Raw genomic sequence first — 18,969 nt, 5'->3', positions numbered from 1 at the left:
AGGTCAGTTGATAGTTCGTCGGTTAAATCCTCCTCGCCCTTGAGCGAAGCCGAGGTCAGTTAAGAATTTGTTTCCCTTGCATTAGAAGTCTCGTGAGCGGAGAGGTAGGTTCGTGAGAGAACACCTCCCCTCTTGAGTGAAAACGCCAAGGTAAAACAAAATAATTCACCAGATAAATCCTCCGCGCCTTTGAGCCTAGCCGAGGTCAGTTGAGAGTTTGTTCCCCTTGCAATTAGAGGCCTCGAAAGTAGAGAAGTAGGTTCGTAAAGAACACCTCTCCTTTTAAGCAAGAACGCCAAGGAGGAACGACCTAGTTCACAATTAAAACTCCTCCTCATGATGAGGGGAACATACAACAAAACGCTAGAAGAAATGTCTTGGTGCCAGGCACCACGAGTTAGCAGTTAAGCAAATCAAAGAGCAATTTTCGATTTAAGGAAATGAAAGCATGTATATGTTCGAGAAAGTAAAGTTTTGAGCAGATAATAAATTGTTTGTCCGATAACCAAATACAAGTTAAGGAAAGACCCTGGGAACGATTTGCTCGTTTGCGACACGGTTTAATGTCGTGAAAGGCGTAGTATCCATCCCAGGATGTGCGCAAGCAACTTGAGCAAGGGCATGTCCGAATCCCGTGTCACAGGCATCAAGAACATCTTCGGTCAGCTCTGCCTTGGCTTCTTCAAATCTCTTAGCTTGTTGAAGAAGTTCGGCCTCCACTTGACCCAGCTGCACCTCCCGACTGATGAACCTTCTTTCAAGCCCCCACAATCTTGGACTTGGACACATCAGCAGCCTCTTCTAGCTCGAAGACCCGGATTCGCAAGGGCAGAACTCTTGCCTCCAGCTCAGCAACCTCTCGGCACTTGATGTGAAGTTTTTTAGAAAGATCTTTCTCAGAACGGCGAAGGCGGGCCAACTCTTGCTTCAGTGCAGTCTCACGGACAACGAACAAACGAGCCAGCAGGGACGTTTCCTCTTCAGTCTTGGCCTCTACCGGTTTAGGCCTGGTTAGAAGAGCATTAGACTGAGCAAGAAGAGCCCCAAAATTGAAGTCCAGTCTTTCCCTCACAACGGCCTCGTCTGAGTCCACAGTCACCCCTAGTTGGAAGCCTTTAAGGACATGCTGAAGGACAAGGGGCAGCTCGAGAGCAGGAGGAGTCGGAGAAGCGCTCGTCCCACCAAGGTCAGGGAGCAGGGGAACGCTAGTCGTGTGATCCAGGGGCGAAACCGAGTGACCGGTAGAAGAGGAATGGGAGACCATCACCGGCGTAGGCTTGGGCCTTTTAAAGATTGGCCCCTCAGCGGAGTTCTCGTCTGATTCGATCACCACCACCTTACCCTTGTAAGGGAGTGTGGGGTGGGAGACGATTGGACGGCGGCGAGAGGGACCGAAACTCCAGGAGTGGAAAGAGTGGGCGAAGGCGCGGCGGTGGCAGAAGCAAGGGCGTGGTGGCGAGAAGTGCCCACATCCCTAGAAATCCCGCGGAGACGAGCGAGGATATCACTCAATCTAACCCGCTTCTCTTCACTCAGAATCATACCTGCGTGCAAATTTCAAAAGAAACATATAGATCAAGCATGCGAATGCGCGGAGGTAGAGTGTGCAAACACAACATTACGACAACAAGAGTTAGCACCGCAGAGTCTCGGGTTTCTTGAATCCTAACTCGAAGGAAACTCAGGAAAAAGGAACAGAGGGTGGTTGAAGATTAAACAGCCCAGGCAGTTATCCAGTATCATAATCAATAAACGAGTGTGGACAATAATCAAAGTTTGTACCTTTGATCAGATGGCAAGAAGATGCGGGAATGCGTAGGGGAAACGCGAGAATGATTGAGGAAGAAGACGAAGCAATCAAAGGTTTCAGAGAATGATGGAACAGTGATTAGACGCGCGCGTTTTCAAACATTTAAAGAAAGTAAAGAAACGTAAGCGACGTTAAGCCCCAACCGTTGATCAAAACATGTGTGCACGGATAAGACAGGCCCAGAAAGACGTCACTTTGGTGCAGTATTCACGTCCTGTCACACAGAGCCACGTAGGTCACCCAGGACAAGGACTTAGTCTCTCCATTGAACGAGTTACAGCTCGAGACTGGGGGGCTTATGTACCGACCAGTCTTTGGGCGTTGTTGACCACTGGTAATGTTGGTGCCACGTAAGCAGGTCCCACGTGCTGCGCGAGCCAGCATCTCGCGAAACCCGTGCGCCAGGAAGCCAAAGAGTGGTCAGACATCGGTCATCAGGATGTACCGACGTGCCACTAGACAGTGTGGAGAGATCGAACGTCAGGAACCCAAACAGTAGAGCTGGGCCACAAGAGGTGGATCCTAGACCAAACACCAGTTATCAGGAAGGGAGAAACCTAGATCACGAGGGTTCATGCGTGTAGAGTGGATGACGCGTTTAGGTGTAACACAAAGTGTAGAGCCACTGGAAAGATATGACCGGTGAGGGTCGCGTTCCAGGGATGAGCTGCATGCATGGCACGTGAACAACTTGGGCACTCCCAGAGGTGGGTGACCCCAGAGATCAGGTGCATGAGGAGGCACCCAGGTGGTCACCCCGTCAGAGGTTGCACTCTAGTTTGGGACCCCACGCGCTAGGTTATCCTAAGAGTAAGGTAACAACAGTTCTGGGCCCGCCCCATCAGAAAAGCCCATTTCGGGCAAAAAGGAAACCCTAGTTTCAGTCTATAAATAGTAAGGTAACAAACTTGGTCAGGTACGCTATTCTTTTGCGTCGCTTAATACACACAGTGAGAGATATACAGTTTGGTGTTTCCTAGCCCTAGTATTGACTTGAGCGTCGGAGTGCAAACGGCCTCTAGGGCGCCCCATGTCTTTGTGTTTTCAGGCATTCATCACAGGAACAGCACGTGCAAACGCAAAGATTCTGGACGAAAGAGTGGCATAGGCGCACAAAGGCACTTCGAGTCAACTGGCCGGAACAAGAATTACAACTCGAAATTTCTTTCTTAGTGAACTATCGCACAACTCACTCTATATAGTGTATCAGTTGAATTTACAACTCTCAATTAGCTACAATTGTCGTTATGGATATGGCCATATTATAACATATAAGTGGGATGCAAACCTCACCTTTCAAGTTGATTTTGTGAAGTTCAATTAGACATAAACTCACTTATTAAGATAGTATCTGAGTCATGTTAAAAAGTCTATCTTAACGAGATTCGTTGGGACTATTGTGTCACAACGATCCAGCTTTTGTTGGACTACCCATAAATATCTAATCTCATACTCAAAATGTTCTTGAAGTGAGGTGTGTTGAAGATTTCACATTTTGATAAGATCAAATCATAACATGTAAGTGTGGTATGCAAACATCATCATACAAGTAGTCACTTTGAACATGCTTTGTACTTTTGATTAGAAACATCACTAAGGTAGTTCTAGAGTGTCCACCACTGGTACCATACAATTCATGTCTTCTACCAAAAGCTCTAATGAAGGTAGACAAACTAGGAGCTTGACAAATTTTATTAAACTAAAATGTTCAAAATCCTTAAAATATATTCGTTTCATCAGCAGAAAGTTTAAGAACATGATATTATAACGTTTGTGAGATTAAACACCATCCAAAGAGTCTTGAAATTTCCAAATCATTCAGATTCATCTCTATGTCAAATAATTTACCATAATACAAGGTCCAAGGGATACAAAGAACAATAACGTTAGCCAAGCTTTATTATTCACCTAGATAATGCAACAAACCTCATAGAAGTTGTTTTTAGCCTGAAAGTAAAATTTAGAGACTCAGTTTGTCAAGGAACTCAATGATGAGCTGGTTCACCTTCTCTGGCATTTGTTCATGCACAAAATGGCTTCCTTCTGGAATATATGTGATTTCCAAGTCAGGAACAAAGTTTTTCACTGCCCCACTTCGAATATAGTCCTCCATGCCTGGAAACTTGAACACATAATCTTTCTCACCCACGATCAGAAGTGACGGAATAGTAACTTTTACATCACTTAAGCCAACATCCACATTGATACTCCTGAATACATCATAAATACTCATCTGTACCATCAAGATTATTTATGACAGTTTTAAGGAGTCAAGAAAATGCTAGATTCACAAAAATTTACATACATCATATTTGTCTTTTGACATTTTGAAAGAAAAAAAAGCAAATTTAATCAGCAACAATTTTTAGTTAATTTAGTCTTTCACATTGAGAAAAAGCAACTAGTCCTTGATTCTATCTATTAGTCTTTTATCAATCAATTTGTTTCAAAAGTTTAATGTGTATAAGTTAACTTGGCAGCTAACATTGTGGCCTAATTGATTGCTTTGATAATATTATGGACCAAACCAGCCGATGACGTTAATTTTAGCGATTAAATTAATTGAAGTTATTAAGATCAAACACTAGGATTTAGGAATCAAACTAACTGGAAGGTTAAAATGATGTTATGGTCTACAAAAGCCTTTGTTTAGGGAAAATGAAAACAATTGAGTAGCAATTCAATTTAAAATGGAGAAATGAGTTTTGTTTACCTGTAAGGAACTTGCAATGCATATCTGAATCCAGATTTTTCATATAAAGATGCATAGGTTGCAAGATCTTCCTCAGAGAACCATGGAGGTAGGGGAGTAGATGGGTCAAACAAGTCCATGATTTCTTGATCATCAGCAGCAATTGGAACCTCACTTCTGGAGAAGAGAATGTAGATGTTTCTTATCACAGATTTCACAGGAAAGCGGCCAAAATCTGCTTCTGCCCTCCCAGGCTCCTGAATTGGAATTGGAATCAATGAATAATTACTACTAAACATGCCAATGAATATAAAAACACTTGTCTTTATACCTTCACAATCTCTCTCTATATATATAGGTCTTAAAACGAGTTAAAAGGTGTACATTTAAAGATTAAGATGAGCAGTTCGTAAATATAGAGAGAAAATACTAATTAAACTATATAAAAACTATGATGCAAGATGGAATTCGTACCCGCCACCTAGTAATATAAAAGCCTTTGGGGAGCAGAAGGTGGCTCTCCACTACAGAGGGACCTGGAAGCATGAAAGGAATGCCTAAACTTATGATACCAGCAACTCTTTCTGGATGCACTGCAGTTGTAAGATGTCCTGGCATAGCACCAAAGTCCTTCCCAACTAGAAAAGCCTGTTATAAACAATGAAATTGCAGATGCAAATAGGGAGGAATATTAGACTCAAACTCAATTGCTCTCTATAAAAATTATTTATATTATCAAATGAATCTTGGTCTGAGTATAGTTTATTTACAAAATTTCCAAGTATGAATGCAGGTATAAAATTTATACTTCCCAGTCTTATTCATATTAGCTAATATATATAACACATGTTACAATTTCAAATATTTTCTTCAAATAAGTTACATATTAGATCTGCATATAGAAGATCTAAACCTAAGAGGGTCTTATTTCTAGAATTGATCCCATATACTTCTGTACTCTAGAAACATATATATACATTGACATAGTCATGAAAATGTACTGCAACATATCTATATCCTTACCTTGGTGATGTTTAAAGCATCCAAAAGACCCACAATTTCATGAACCAAATCAAACATGGTTTCCTTTTCTGGCTCAGCTGGTTGCTGAGAGAGTCCATAGCCTCTGAAATCAAAGGCAATAGCCCTATAACCAGCGTTTGCCACAGCAATCATCTGGTGCCTCCATGTGTACCAGATCTCTGGGAATCCATGTAAGAATAGCACTGCCTTGGAGCCTTCACCAACACAAAAATGATTAATATGAAGTAGATGCAAATAACTGTTAGACAGTATTCCAAGAGGGTCTTGAAGGAATTAGCTTACCAGTTCCAATCTCTGCCACGTGCAGCTTCAGTCCCTTCACCTCCACTTCACTGTGTTGGATCTTCTCCATCTTACAAGGAGGGGCTTACAGCAAGTCAACAACAGTCTCAGAAACACTGTCTTAGAAATATAGTGAAAGAGTGAGGAAACGGATGAAAGCTAAAGGAACACAATGAAGTTTTGAAGATAAACATCATGTGATAGTTTAGTTGAGGAGATTTTGTAGGAGTTATTATACACTTAATGTTTCATTGACCCTATTTGAATCTCATTTTTTTTAACTTTTTTATTTTTTATCACATTGTTTATATCGATCAGATTTTATTTATATCTTCCTTTTCATCCATCTATACTGTGAATTCAACATTTTCCATTTTGCGATGGGAATATTATTGTAAAAATATTAATGTCCACCTCAAATATTGCACTAGAGGGGAAGAGATTGAAAAAAAAACTAAAGAGAAGACTATGAAAAAGGATAAGCTATGTAATGATTAAGAAAAGGAGGAATTAGATGAACTAGAATGAAAATTAGATGAAATGGAAATTTAGATGTTTCATTTAATCACAATTATTACATATATACACATCACTCTGAAAGGTGTGGATTGAAATAAGGATTTTGTAAAAAGAAATGTAAAAATGTATCCCTTGTTTTTCATATTTAGAGGTTAGAGAGGAAGAGGTAAGGTTCAATATAAAAGAAAACATTGAAGGTGTAGGTGAGATTTATACGCAAATGGCACATTTAATGCGTTGAAGTAATTTAGAGAATAAAAAATGGGATGTTATTTGGTGCAAAGTTGTATTAGACAGAGTTTGGTAAACTTTTAATGAGATGAAAGGTAAAATAGTAGATATAACGTAAGTGTAATAATTTATTGAGCTTCAAAATATCATGGTCCTAATTTGCCTAATTTGCATGTTTATTGCTCACTATTTTATTCAGCTTCTGTAAAAAAAGACAAATAATAGTTTATTGTGACTAAGTCATTGGTGGGAGTGAACTAAACTTGTTCACTTAAAGTGAAAATTAATTTCATATCATATAAATAGAAAAAACGTAATTACAAAATTATATTTATTTTGGATGAAAACTATATTATAAAAGATGAATTTCTACTTCATGGTTGAAATCTCACTCGTAGTTGTACTCTGTTCTAATATAAATTAAAAATTATATAGTTTGTCAAAAAAAAATTGCGAGTTAATATAATTTAAGTCGTTTTCCTTATGAAAAAAAAAGAGTTTTGTGAAATTTTAAAAAAAAAATAGATAGGTATTAATCAATTTGACATGTTTAATTGTCATTTTATAAACAAATATTTTTAGTTTTGAAAAAGTCACAAGAATAATAAAAATAATAACAATGAAAAAGAAAATAAATTGATTTATCAGTATCACCATTTGCTGTGAATGAAGGAAAACAAAACAAACTTGGCAAACCATTTATTAAGTTATTGTACAAACTTGGAAAATAATAACAAACTATGAAAAATAATAACAATGAAAAAGAAAACAAAACATAGTTAAAATATAATCAGTATCACCATTTGCTGTGAATGAAGGAAAAAGACTGAATTGATTTATTCATTTTCCTCCTAAATTTACTTGGCAAACCGTGAAAAACTCCCATTGCTATGGACACGGCATTATTCTGTTCTTTCTACTTTCATATTTTATTTGCAAGACCATGATAGAAATTGAAGTCATCAACTATTCTTTTCATGTTTAAATTTTCATCTTAAGATTGTCACAATTCAGAGACCAGAACTGAATAGAATATAATCTGTCAAAGAATCATCTTAATTACATCCCTCTTCGATACACTGTAATAGGCACTATAATTTGTCTCAGAACATACATATGGAGACATGATCATCTCCACCAAAAATCACCTTCAGTATACAATGCTATATTTGACTTTAATGTAAATTTTAAAAAAAAAAACAAGGATAATTGTACAACTAGGAAGAGTTTAGAATGCATTTTATGTTCATCACTTCATATTCCTTGTGTTCCTACTCACATATCTCAATTTTTCTGGTGGCAGAAGATCATATTCATAGCTGTCATGTCCTCCCCATAGTAGCAAGCAGCATGCCATGCACAGAGCCTTAGGCATAAGAAGTGAAAGATGAGTAACCATGGAATAAAAATTCACGAGTCACATAAAGGTGGGGACTAATTAATCAATTAATTTGTTAAATCAGTTTTGTTCTTCACAAGTTGTTCAACATCTCCTAGCTCCATTTCTTTCCCTTGACTCTCATACTCATTCTGAAACATCGTCTCTATCTGCTCCAACGACTTCCCTTTAGTTTCAGGAACTACTGTAACGACAAAGGCAATGGCAAGAGCAGAAATACCAGAAAAGAGAAAGAATGTTCCAGCAACACTGATTGTCTCAGACACTGAAAGAAAAGACATGGCCACAAGGCCACTGCAGACTCTATTAGCCACAGCTCCAAGTGCAGATGCTTGAGCACGCACTCGCAAAGGGAAGATTTCAGAGGTCAAAACCCAGCACACAGGGCCTAGTCCAACAGAAAAGAATGCCACATTCCCACAAACAAAAAGAATAGCCAATGCAATCACAAATGATCCTTTTCCAAAAAGAACAAGTGTAGCTCCCATGCAGAACAAACAAACTGTCATCCCAATTGTGCTTATCATGAGAAGGGGCTTCCTACCTAGTTTGTCAATGAGAATGATTGCTACCAAAATGAAAATAGTCTTTGTTATGCCAACAGCAACAGTAGCAGCTAGAAGTTTTGAATTGTCTTCAATCCCAGCTGCTTGGAAAATTTCAGGACTGTAATACACAGTTGCGTCAATTCCTGAGATCTGTTGGAAACACTGAATTCCAAGTCCAGTGATCAGCATTCGGCGAAGAGGAGGAGGAGGAAACAGGAGTTCACGCCACACCGGTTTCTCCTCGTACTTCTCAGAATTGGCAAATCCAGCAGCTTGTTGTATTTCTGCAAGCCTCTCCTCCACTTCTTTCTCATCTTCATTTGTTTTCAACAGCACTGATCTTGCTTCTTCAACTCGGTTCTGCATTACCAACCACCTTGGTGACTCAGGAATAACGAAAAGCGCAAAGCCAATGAACACTGAGGGCAAAATTCCCACTGCAAGCATTACTCTCCAGCTTGTGTGTACTGAAAGGCCAGAAAACGCGTAATTTGACACATAACCAAGCATAATTCCTACATTTATAAAAATCTCTGGGAAGGTAGTAAGAGAGCCTCTATTCAGGTTTGGTGATATCTCAGCAATGTATATAGGGGAGATCATAACTCCAAATCCTATTCCAATTCCAGCTAGAAATCTTCCAATCATTAGTATTGCATATGAAGGAGCAAGAGTCATTGTGAGTCCACCCATTTGGAAGATAACTGCAGCTAAGGCCATTGTCCATTTTCTACCAATAATATCTGATGTTCTTCCACCGCCAAGGCTACCAAACAGAGAAATAATGCTAAGAATACCAACCAAAAACTCTACTTGAACCTCGGATATCTTCAGATCTTCTTTTATAAATATAACGGCTCCACTCATGACACCTACATCTGCAAAACGATAATCAAAATAAATCACATAAACTTCGAGACCTTCCAAAATAACCCGGAATTAGGATTCAATATCAAATTAATTGCCACAGAAAAACACCCATAATAGATAACATTGTCATCTTTCAATCACAGTTAGAAACTGTAATCTGTGGAGAGTTTGTTAATTTAAACAATAACTGCCTTAAAAGTTATGGATGATCTTTTATTATTTTTTTGGAAGAAATTAAACTCATTGGTAAATATACAGTTGAGTTTTCACAATTGCCAGCTTTGAACCCAAAGTTTTCTAGATCTGTTTCATAGATACTAGAAATGCAAAGATAAATCACAGAACAAAGGACAAGATGGGAATTGAATGGATTATCAAAAACCCATCTCCGACACAGTCTAAACAGAATAGATAGTCCATGGAAAATGCAGCAACCAAACCAAAGTGGTAAATGAAGACGATTTCCACAAAACTGACCAAAACAGAAACTTTTCAATCTTACCATAGCCAAGAAGGACATTGTTGAGAGAAGCAAAGATGGCACAGGCAAGAACATAATTCCTGGTACTGCTCCTCCTTTCTTCTTGTTGCTGCTGCAGCAAAACATCATCGTTGTCATCAGGCAGCTCAGAGTTCATCCTCTTGTACTTGTTCTTTGCTCCCAAGGGGATTCCAGACATCCCCATGTCCCCATTTCCGTTTTCTTGGAACCCCATATCTTTGATTCGGATCCCAATTAGAGCAGTGTGTGCTATTTGATGTTCAAACTTCAAAATTGCCTCAAGCTGCTAGCTTTAAGTTAGAGGGGTGCTGTTTTTGGTTGGACTGTCATATGACATATCGGGGACTCACCAAAGTCATGACCATAGATTTGGCCTATGGATCTGAAACTGAAAGAATAAAAGAATTACCTCCCGAAATTGAAGGGTAGGACTAGCTATTCAACAAAAGGGACCAACCCTTTTTTGTCACGCAAGCAAATTGAAAACTCAAGCAACCCAACTTGCAAAGTTTCTTCAATATTTCTATTCGATGCATCACAATTAACAAGGTTTCAGGATTTGACCCCCAGTTTATCAAGCTTAAATGGCGTTTTCCACGCAACAAACATTCTTGTAACTTTCTACGATGTATTAAAGCTTATTATTATTATTTGAGAAATTAATATAAATATATTTCAGATTTTTAATGCTTGTTTTTTATTATTTTTAAAGAAAATTCATGAAAAAAAAACACTTCAGATGTTGGAACTACATGAGCTGATGACCCACCTTAATGTTAATTTTGACATCATCGTATACTTTTCTCAAACTATGTTGGTTTGGTTTTTTTTTCCTTGATAGTATATTTTTTTTCATTATATAAATTATAAAATATTAAAATAAAATAAAAATAGTTTCACTATTGGAGAAAAATGTCAAATTGAACTATTTTCTGATAGTAGCATGCATTGTGGAAGAGAAAAAAAGAAATTGCTTTAATTTAAAAGCAGAGGTGGAATCAAATAATTAAATATAGGGCATAGCTAGCTTTCAAGAAGAAAATATGATGATGAAAAATTCAGTAATTTATTCTGAAAACATATCATAATTGTTGGTTAAATTGAAGAGTGATAATTGACAAAACATTATTTTTAATATATTTTTTACTGGTTAAATTTTATTAAAAATTATAAGTTATTAAATAAATTTTGAGATTCTAAATTTTTATAATTTCATAAATTTTAATTAATATTAAAATATTAAAAAAGTGACAAGAATGTATTCAAAATATTTTTATTATTGATTTTGTTGTGAAGAAACTTGATTTCATACAAACTGCTTTGAATAGTTCTAACAAATTCAACTGGGAGAAAATATGGTTTGATTGAAGATTTTTTATTTTTTTTTTTCAATAGGTTTCTAGGCTTCTGAGTCTAGATGAAGATATTTGACTTTTTGCTTAGAAAATATATTCTTTTTGAGTTGTGAAAACTGAGGACTTGTAGAAGTTTTTGGTCAGTTTTGTCTGCTACAGAAATTATGTTGTGGGATGTTAAGGTTCTAATTTAATGACAGGGACCATATTCTTAATAATCTTCTACCCAATTTATTTTATTCACTCAGTGACTTTGTGCAAAATTATTTATTCTAAAATATTGTTGGTTAGCATCAGCAATATGAAAATATAGAATTAGGCCAATTAGCATAAACCAAGTATTGTTTACTTTACTAGCAACTTAATTTATATAGGAGTAATTTCTTTTGTATTCTCATATCATTACCAAATCAAAACTCTGTCATTATTTAATATCTTAAGAATTCATTTGTGGACCTATATGATATAATAAAAGAATAAGATAGAATCAAATAACAACATGATAAGATAATAACAACATATTAATATATAATTATATTTAATGTTGGATACACATAAAATAATAAACTAAAAAATATTAACATATAACATAAAGTATATTTAAATGATATTTTTTATTAAATTATATGCAATGTTTTAAAAATTAAATTTAAATTTAAAATTTTATAAAGTATATTGAAAAATAAATTTTGACTAAATCATAAAATTATTTTATTTATATAACTGTGTTTTAAATTATAAAAAAAATATAATATTTAAAAAATATAATTAATATCTTTAAAATATTTAAATAATTATTATTTAATTTAATATTTTAAAAATATTATACTTTAAATTTATGTATCTCAATAATTATAAATATAAACACATATAAAAGAATATGTCAAATTATGACATATATATATATATATTGGCATATAGATTAATATTAACAAAATTATATTTTATTTATATAGTTAATTTTTCTTATAATTAAAAATAAATTATAGAAGTTTTGTAAAATTAATATTATAATGTAAATATTTTTATTTAAAAATATAATTTAATAAAAAAAATCTGTATTTTAATTAACATTATAACTTAAATTTATATATGAATATCATGTAGAGAAAAAATTTCTTAAAAACCTTTTTATATCGTATTAACATAATAAACATCCTAATATAATAAAATAATGTAATCATCAAATTTGTTATATTTTGTTGGTCAAAATCAGTCTAAAGGTTTTTTATAATATCATTCTCCAATATGTTGACATTATTTAAAATGTTGAGAGTGGAAATATTTAAATATATTTAATAATGAATAGTAGTTAATTAAGTTCAAAAAAAAATTAAAAATTTAATATAATCCTAATTTTTTTCAACATTTTGTCTCTAAACATTAAATTATATGTGTTATTACTACATTGAATTGTTTTAAAAAAATTAGGACTATATTGAACTTTAGAAAAAAGTTAGGATAAAATTAACTTTTTAAAAAAAGTTATGACAACATTGAACTTTATAAAATATAGAGGATAAAATTTATTTTTAACACTTAAATATAAGAACTAAAAGATAATTAATAATTTAATAATTTGACAAAATATTAAGAATGAAACTTACATTTTTTTTTCTTCTTCTTTTACATAATTGTTCCTCTCTTTTTTTTCTTTTGACTCTAAAGTTATTTCTAATCTTTTCCATAAGATCTTATTAACCATACCAATGTAAATTATTAAAATTTTATAATTATTTAGATGTTAGTATTTCAGATTTTCATTGGTTCTATTAGGTAAAGAAAACTAATTTTGATCAAAATTTGATAACTATTTAGCTCTAGATGTTAGTATTTCAAAGTTTCAGTGGTTCTATCAAGTAAAGGAAATTTTGAAGAAATGAATTTGATATAGTAAAAATTTATTAAACTAGTTGAGGTTGTTATTTAAGAAACTAAATATATGCACTTTTAATTTTAGTTTGTACGGTAAAATTTAGAGTGAACAATCATGTAATAATGTTAAGTATATAAAGTAATATGAAAATGTATTAGAAATTATTAAGAAAATATAAAGTGGAGTTTTAAAAAATATGAGTTATGCGTGGTTTTTGGCTTGTTTTTTAATGTTGGATAGCCATATTTTATTTGAGTTGGTACATATATAAGTTTTATTGATAAAAAGTCCTATTTTGTTGTTTAAAATTAGATATAAGAAAGTTAGAATTGATGGTTTTGGTTGTAGATCTATTTTGTGTTAATTTTACGAAAAGAAATTACATAATTTGTCAACATATGAGAATTCACTCAACAAATCTTATTCAAAGAGCAAAAATTCATTTTTAGACATATTTCACCTAACAAATGAGAATTTTTCCAACGAATCCTAACCTAAGATTAATAGGTTAATCTATGATTTAAACTTACTAAGTGAATTATACTTCATACAACAAATTTACTTTATTTTAAGATGATATGTTATATTTGATATATATGATTTGTACATAGTTTTGCAAACATTTATGTATATATAAAATTGATATATGTGTTGAAATAAGATTTATAATTGGATTGAAAGAAAAAATAATACATATTTATGCTCAATTTAACCAACATGTGTGTATATTGTGGATGATGTAATATTTGAGATTATTGAACTAACATCTGAATAATTATATTAAATTGTATTGAATTTAACATATTATTAAACCGTGTAATCTGATATCAAATACTTGGAATAATATGTTGAATGAGAATGTGAATGTGATTAGTAGTATTGAGTATTAAGTACACAAACCTATTATATTCAAAGAATATATCCTATTTTAGTATAAAGTACATAGATTAAAACATCAAATAGTGAGAAGTTTATGGAAAGTTGTTACTCTATTATTACATATGTTTAGCGGTAGAGTTATTTATACAATAAACTTACCCTAACTAATGGAATTAAGACCTACATGCAAAATAAAAGTTATTTAAATGATTAAGGTATTATTTTTTTTATTGGACATACTTAATATAAGTCTTCTAAAAAAAATTTATGTGTTATTTTGAATCATTTGAAGTTGAAGTTTTTGTGTAGAAGAATATAACTTTGAAAAGAATCAAATATATTTTGTTTGATTTGATTGTACTAAATTATATTGTTTTTATAAAGTTGTGATGATTTGTTTGTTTTTAGAATAAATCAAGTGTAATCAGTTGGATTGTATCATTGTATTCAACTATATTCAACTATGATCATGGATGTATGACTAATAATATATAACAATATATAATGGATTCTCCATTTTGTGTATTTACATCTTATATTCGTATTTTACCCATTGTAAAATTAAAAAAAAAGAAAAGATATAACTACTTATATTTTAAAAGCAGATATACACTACACACTACAAATTAGTCGGTACTATTTTTTACAAATCATTATTATTTTTTTATTTTCTTAAAAAAGTTAAAGACAAATTTTATATTCTTGCTTTATTTTTAATTATATTTTAATAAAATATAAATAAATTATCTAATTAATCTTAAGAGTAACCCATATGCATTTCAATAGAACACAAGAGAGTACCAATCACTCGTATTTATTAAGAATGTAATATAACAAATCACCATTATTATTTACCTAACCAACATTATTTCCTCCTAGTGTATATAAATCGTATTACTATTATAATATGAAAAACTATTTTCTGTTTAGTCACATTTTATTTTATGCGTGATCTTAATCAATCTTATTTAAAATATTTATATTTTTTGTGTACAAATATTTGTATCTAATTTCTACATATAATTTTAGATCTAGTAAGACAGCCTTTCATTTTTCCAATAAATATAAATTTAATAAAATAATGTTATATTGTTTTACGTAAAATAACATATATATATATATATATAAATATATGTATGTATATATATTTAAATAAAATATCAATATTATTATTTTTTATTATTTCACTTTTATATAGAATTTCTCTTTCAATCTAAACGAATTAATCTCATGATTCACTTCACCATTTTAACTATTAAGCAACATATACAATGGAAAACTTATTATAAATAATTAAAAAAAAGCTATATATATACTTAAAATTGCAAATTATAATAGTAAATAATTTGAAAGTATAAAAGATAAATTTTTTATAAAGCTTCAAAAAAGAAATAAAACGCATATACCAAGTTGTCGGCAAACTGTAATGAAATAAGCACCGACAACATTCTTGTTCTCAAGCTGGACACTGTTACTGAAATCTGCCACTAATTTTTTACGTAATTTTTAATGACAAAAAAAGAAAAAAAGAAAAAGTTATCCTATCGAAGTTTTTTTTATCGTGTGAGCTTAAAAGTGTAACTGATGCGGTAAATCAGCTTCCGCTTAAGTTTGATGTTTCGGATTCTCATTAGACAAGGATCAGATTATGGTTAATGTTAAAAATAATATTTACGCATTATTAATTAATATGTTACTCTCTTTTACTCATCTAAATTAACTATTTTCCTACCTATTAAATATGATAATGAAATTTCATTTAATATTCTTCATTTCATAAATATATTTTCTAAAATACTTTTAATCATATCTATTAGAGATGTTTCCTAAAAATATGCTCTCTTTTTTTAAATAACAGAGCTTTGAAAGTTGGAACTTGTTTATATTCCTATTCAATGAATATGTCTTTTTACTGGTTTATAAATTAATCCATATAGATCATATGGAGTTAAATTTCAAAAAGTTTATCGATGGAAGTTTTAATATCGATTCTTTTTACCATTTTTGGATAATTTCTCATTTATTATTGAAATGAGGTTGATTTTGAAAAAAATATAAAATTGAGAAGGTCATGTCAATTTGTCACGATTTCATGGTTAAGAAGTCATGTTAAAGTTACACGATTTTGGCCATATCAAAAGTAAAGTTGTTGTAGGAACTAATGGAAGGAAATAAGAGAAGGCAAAAAGTTGGAGCAACTAATTAAACGTAATTGTACAAAATTGCAAAACTGATCTTATTCATTTTGATTCACTCAATCATATATATAATAATTACAATTACTGGAAGCAGCTTTAAACTAAGAATACTAACAGGCCTGTAAATTGACCATTAATGCAATATAATGGTAAAATAGTTTAAGGGTAATAAAATCTGAATTAATAATAATAAAATCTGAATTAATAACCAACATCCTCCCTTAATTCTGATTTGGAACAACCTTCCCAATTTGAGTCATGATATTGTTTTTCTCAATCGCCATCAATTCTTCATTCATAGCCTTTTGCCATTTGGGGTGTTGAATGGCATCGACAAGTCCCACAGGTTCTGATTCTGCAAGAAAAGCAAAGTGAACCAAATCTCCATTGTCATCAACTTCATCATCAAGATTTACTTCGCAATCTTGAAGATGTACAGGTTGTCGTTGTTGCCTTCTTGGTCGCTCCATCATAGTTGCAATTGGAGTTGCAACTTCAGGTTGAATTACAACTTCAGGTTGAACTGTAGGTGCTTCAAAAGTGACTCTATCTTCCACATCATCATTCAAAACGTAAATATATCGTTTTTTCGAATCCATTTCAGCTGTTGCATTCCATTTCCATTCCTCATCTTCAACAAATGTAACATCACAACTAACAATCACCTTCTTTGTCATTGGATTGTACAATTTGTATCCCCCATGCTTATATCCAATGAAAATGGTCTTCACTACCTTATCCTCCAATTTTGATCTTGTTGCATTGGGAACATGAGCATAAGTAATTGACCCAAATACCTTCAAGTGTTGCACATTGGGTTTGAATCCACTCCATGCCTCAATCGGAGTTGTGTTAGGAACACTCCGAGTGGGTGATCTGTTTATCAAATATACCGCACATGTTACGGCCTCAGCCCAAAAATAATTTGGCATACCTTTCGCTTTAAGCATGCTCCTCGCCATGTCCATGATTGTTCTATTCTTTCTCTCAACAACTCCGTTGTGTTGAGGTGTGTAGTGGCAAGTTTGTTAGAGTTAAGCAGTGTCTAAGATCAAGAGGGGAGGGGAGAATTGAGCTTATCAAATTTTCGCAAAACAATCTAATTTACTATGTAACAGAGGTGAAAATAACAGATTGATATTAAACGGAACAGATTGTTTTTACAGATGAATCTAGCACAATCAAAACAAGATCAGCACAGTTTAGATCAACCAACAGCAATACCAGAACCAAATTGATTAACTTTCTCAGTTTATAAAGTTGCAGTTTAAAGCACAAAATTAATCAATTTTGCTTAACATAAGCCATCTAGAGTAATGAACCAAATGTCACAGTTAGTTAAAGGAACCAGTTCACCCTTCTTATCCTATTACAGATTCACACAGCAGCTTGATTTATGATTAGAGGATTGATTAACAAGTTAGAACAGCAGATTTAACCAGGTCCAGAATTAACAGATTTAGTTTCAATATAACAGATTCCTTTCTTGACAGATTATGTGAAATTACAGAATTAAGAGCAGGGATGAGAAAAGAAACACACGATAATTTTTACACTGGTTCACTCATCAAGAGCTACGTCCAGTTCACCTCACTCCAAGGTGTAATCCACTAAAAACCGATACAATCAATTACAAACACACAGCAGTTCTTGAACCCTTCAAGAACCTCAACAATCAAGGCTGAAAAACACTATTCCAGCATACCTTGCACTTCAAGAAACCCTATCTAGAGTGAATAACACTTAAACCTATTACAAGAATGAATAAGGAAAAGATTACACCTGAAACTGTGTTGCAAGAACATAAACCAGTTGTTCTATTTGCTCCAAGACAGTACCATCACCTTCAACCAACCCAAGGTTCTTCAGGAACAAGCTCACATATATTTTCCTTTTGAAAAACCTTTGCAAAAACCGTTCCAATTCACTTTCTCACACAAAATGTTGTATCTCTGTCAAAACTGTGATTGTTCAGCATCCCTTCACGTGAGAGGGGCATTTTATTTTATAGAGAAAAGTTTCTAACCACTTTTAAAAAACAGTTACAGAGCAGTTTACAAAACAACAGACTGATTCTGAAAACAGCAGGTTAAAAGATGATAAAGCTGCCAGCTCAGCTTAACTGAAATAACAGACAGAGTTGTACCTTTGGTGCCCTAACAGAATTTCGAAAAGCCTTTAACAGAGACAAAGTAAATCGATTGCCTCTCAATAAAACAGATTTATTTTTGCACTGAATTAAGCCATTTAAGAAAACTTTAAAAAGCTTTTCCAAGCCATTTAACCACATCATGAGCTTGATCTTACTACCTTGATTTGTCATCTAGGATGGGTCATGCTGCAAAAGGCAACCTTGTCAACACACAAGCCTAAACAACAGAATCATCTAAGACATATAACAACCTACAAAGCAAACTAGCTAACATCTACATCAAACACACTAAGGCTAGGTGGATATGAGCTTCATCCATCTTCAACAATCTCCCCCTGTTTGATGGAGACAAAACCTCTTTTCTTTGCATACTTTGATGATCAAAACCTGCACTATGCTAACTGCCAAAACCTGCACAACAACTTTTAGAAATAAAAAACAGAATATAGCATTGTGTGAGTTTTGTGCTACCTCCCTGTAGCTTGAACCAGAACATCAACCTTTGTGAGTTGTTTCTCTGTTCTTCTCCCCCTTTGGATTCATCAAACAGAATAAAGCATGAGATAAAGACATACCATAGACATTCATAACAATTCAAACAAACAACCAGTA

At 33.1% G+C, this 18,969-nt stretch overlaps 2 protein-coding genes across 2 annotated transcripts; both read right to left on the bottom strand.

Annotated features, from left to right (window-relative positions):
* Window positions 1–3,616: 3,616 nt before the first annotated feature.
* Window positions 3,617–6,072, bottom strand: LOC137817956 (epoxide hydrolase 2). Its single transcript, XM_068621182.1, has 5 exons — window positions 5,829–6,072; window positions 5,526–5,740; window positions 4,977–5,150; window positions 4,524–4,759; window positions 3,617–4,020 (listed from the first exon to the last, which is right to left on the bottom strand). The coding sequence occupies exons 1-5, from the start codon at window positions 5,896–5,898 to the stop codon at window positions 3,771–3,773; spliced, it is 945 nt and encodes a 314-aa protein (XP_068477283.1). The 5' UTR covers window positions 5,899–6,072; the 3' UTR covers window positions 3,617–3,770.
* Window positions 6,073–7,602: 1,530 nt separating this feature from the next.
* Window positions 7,603–10,519, bottom strand: LOC137817949 (putative polyol transporter 4). Its single transcript, XM_068621176.2, has 2 exons — window positions 9,898–10,519; window positions 7,603–9,403 (listed from the first exon to the last, which is right to left on the bottom strand). The coding sequence occupies exons 1-2, from the start codon at window positions 10,109–10,111 to the stop codon at window positions 8,025–8,027; spliced, it is 1,593 nt and encodes a 530-aa protein (XP_068477277.1). The 5' UTR covers window positions 10,112–10,519; the 3' UTR covers window positions 7,603–8,024.
* Window positions 10,520–18,969: the final 8,450 nt, after the last annotated feature.

Source organism: Phaseolus vulgaris, chromosome 11, assembly GCF_051622355.1.
Source record: "Phaseolus vulgaris cultivar YP4 chromosome 11, ASM5162235v1, whole genome shotgun sequence".
In the NCBI taxonomy this organism is placed as follows: Eukaryota; Viridiplantae; Streptophyta; class Magnoliopsida; order Fabales; family Fabaceae; genus Phaseolus; species Phaseolus vulgaris.
This window is presented reverse-complemented; position numbering and strand designations above follow the sequence as displayed.

Bases quoted from the DNA above. Each gene is read 5' to 3' on its own strand.
- LOC137817956 (XM_068621182.1), bottom strand. From the start codon at position 5,898: ATGGAGAAGATCCAACACAGTGAAGTGGAGGTGAAGGGACTGAAGCTG. The intron at 5,151-5,525 runs GTAAGGATATAG...TGTTTATAACAG, and splicing joins ATGCTTTAAACATCACCAAG to GCTTTTCTAGTTGGGAAGGA. The intron at 4,760-4,976 runs GTACGAATTCCA...ATTCCAATTCAG, and splicing joins TTTATATTACTAGGTGGCGG to GAGCCTGGGAGGGCAGAAGC.
- LOC137817949 (XM_068621176.2), bottom strand. From the start codon at position 10,111: ATGGGGTTCCAAGAAAACGGAAATGGGGACATGGGGATGTCTGGAATC. The intron at 9,404-9,897 runs GTAAGATTGAAA...ATCGTTTTGCAG, and splicing joins CAATGTCCTTCTTGGCTATG to ATGTAGGTGTCATGAGTGGA.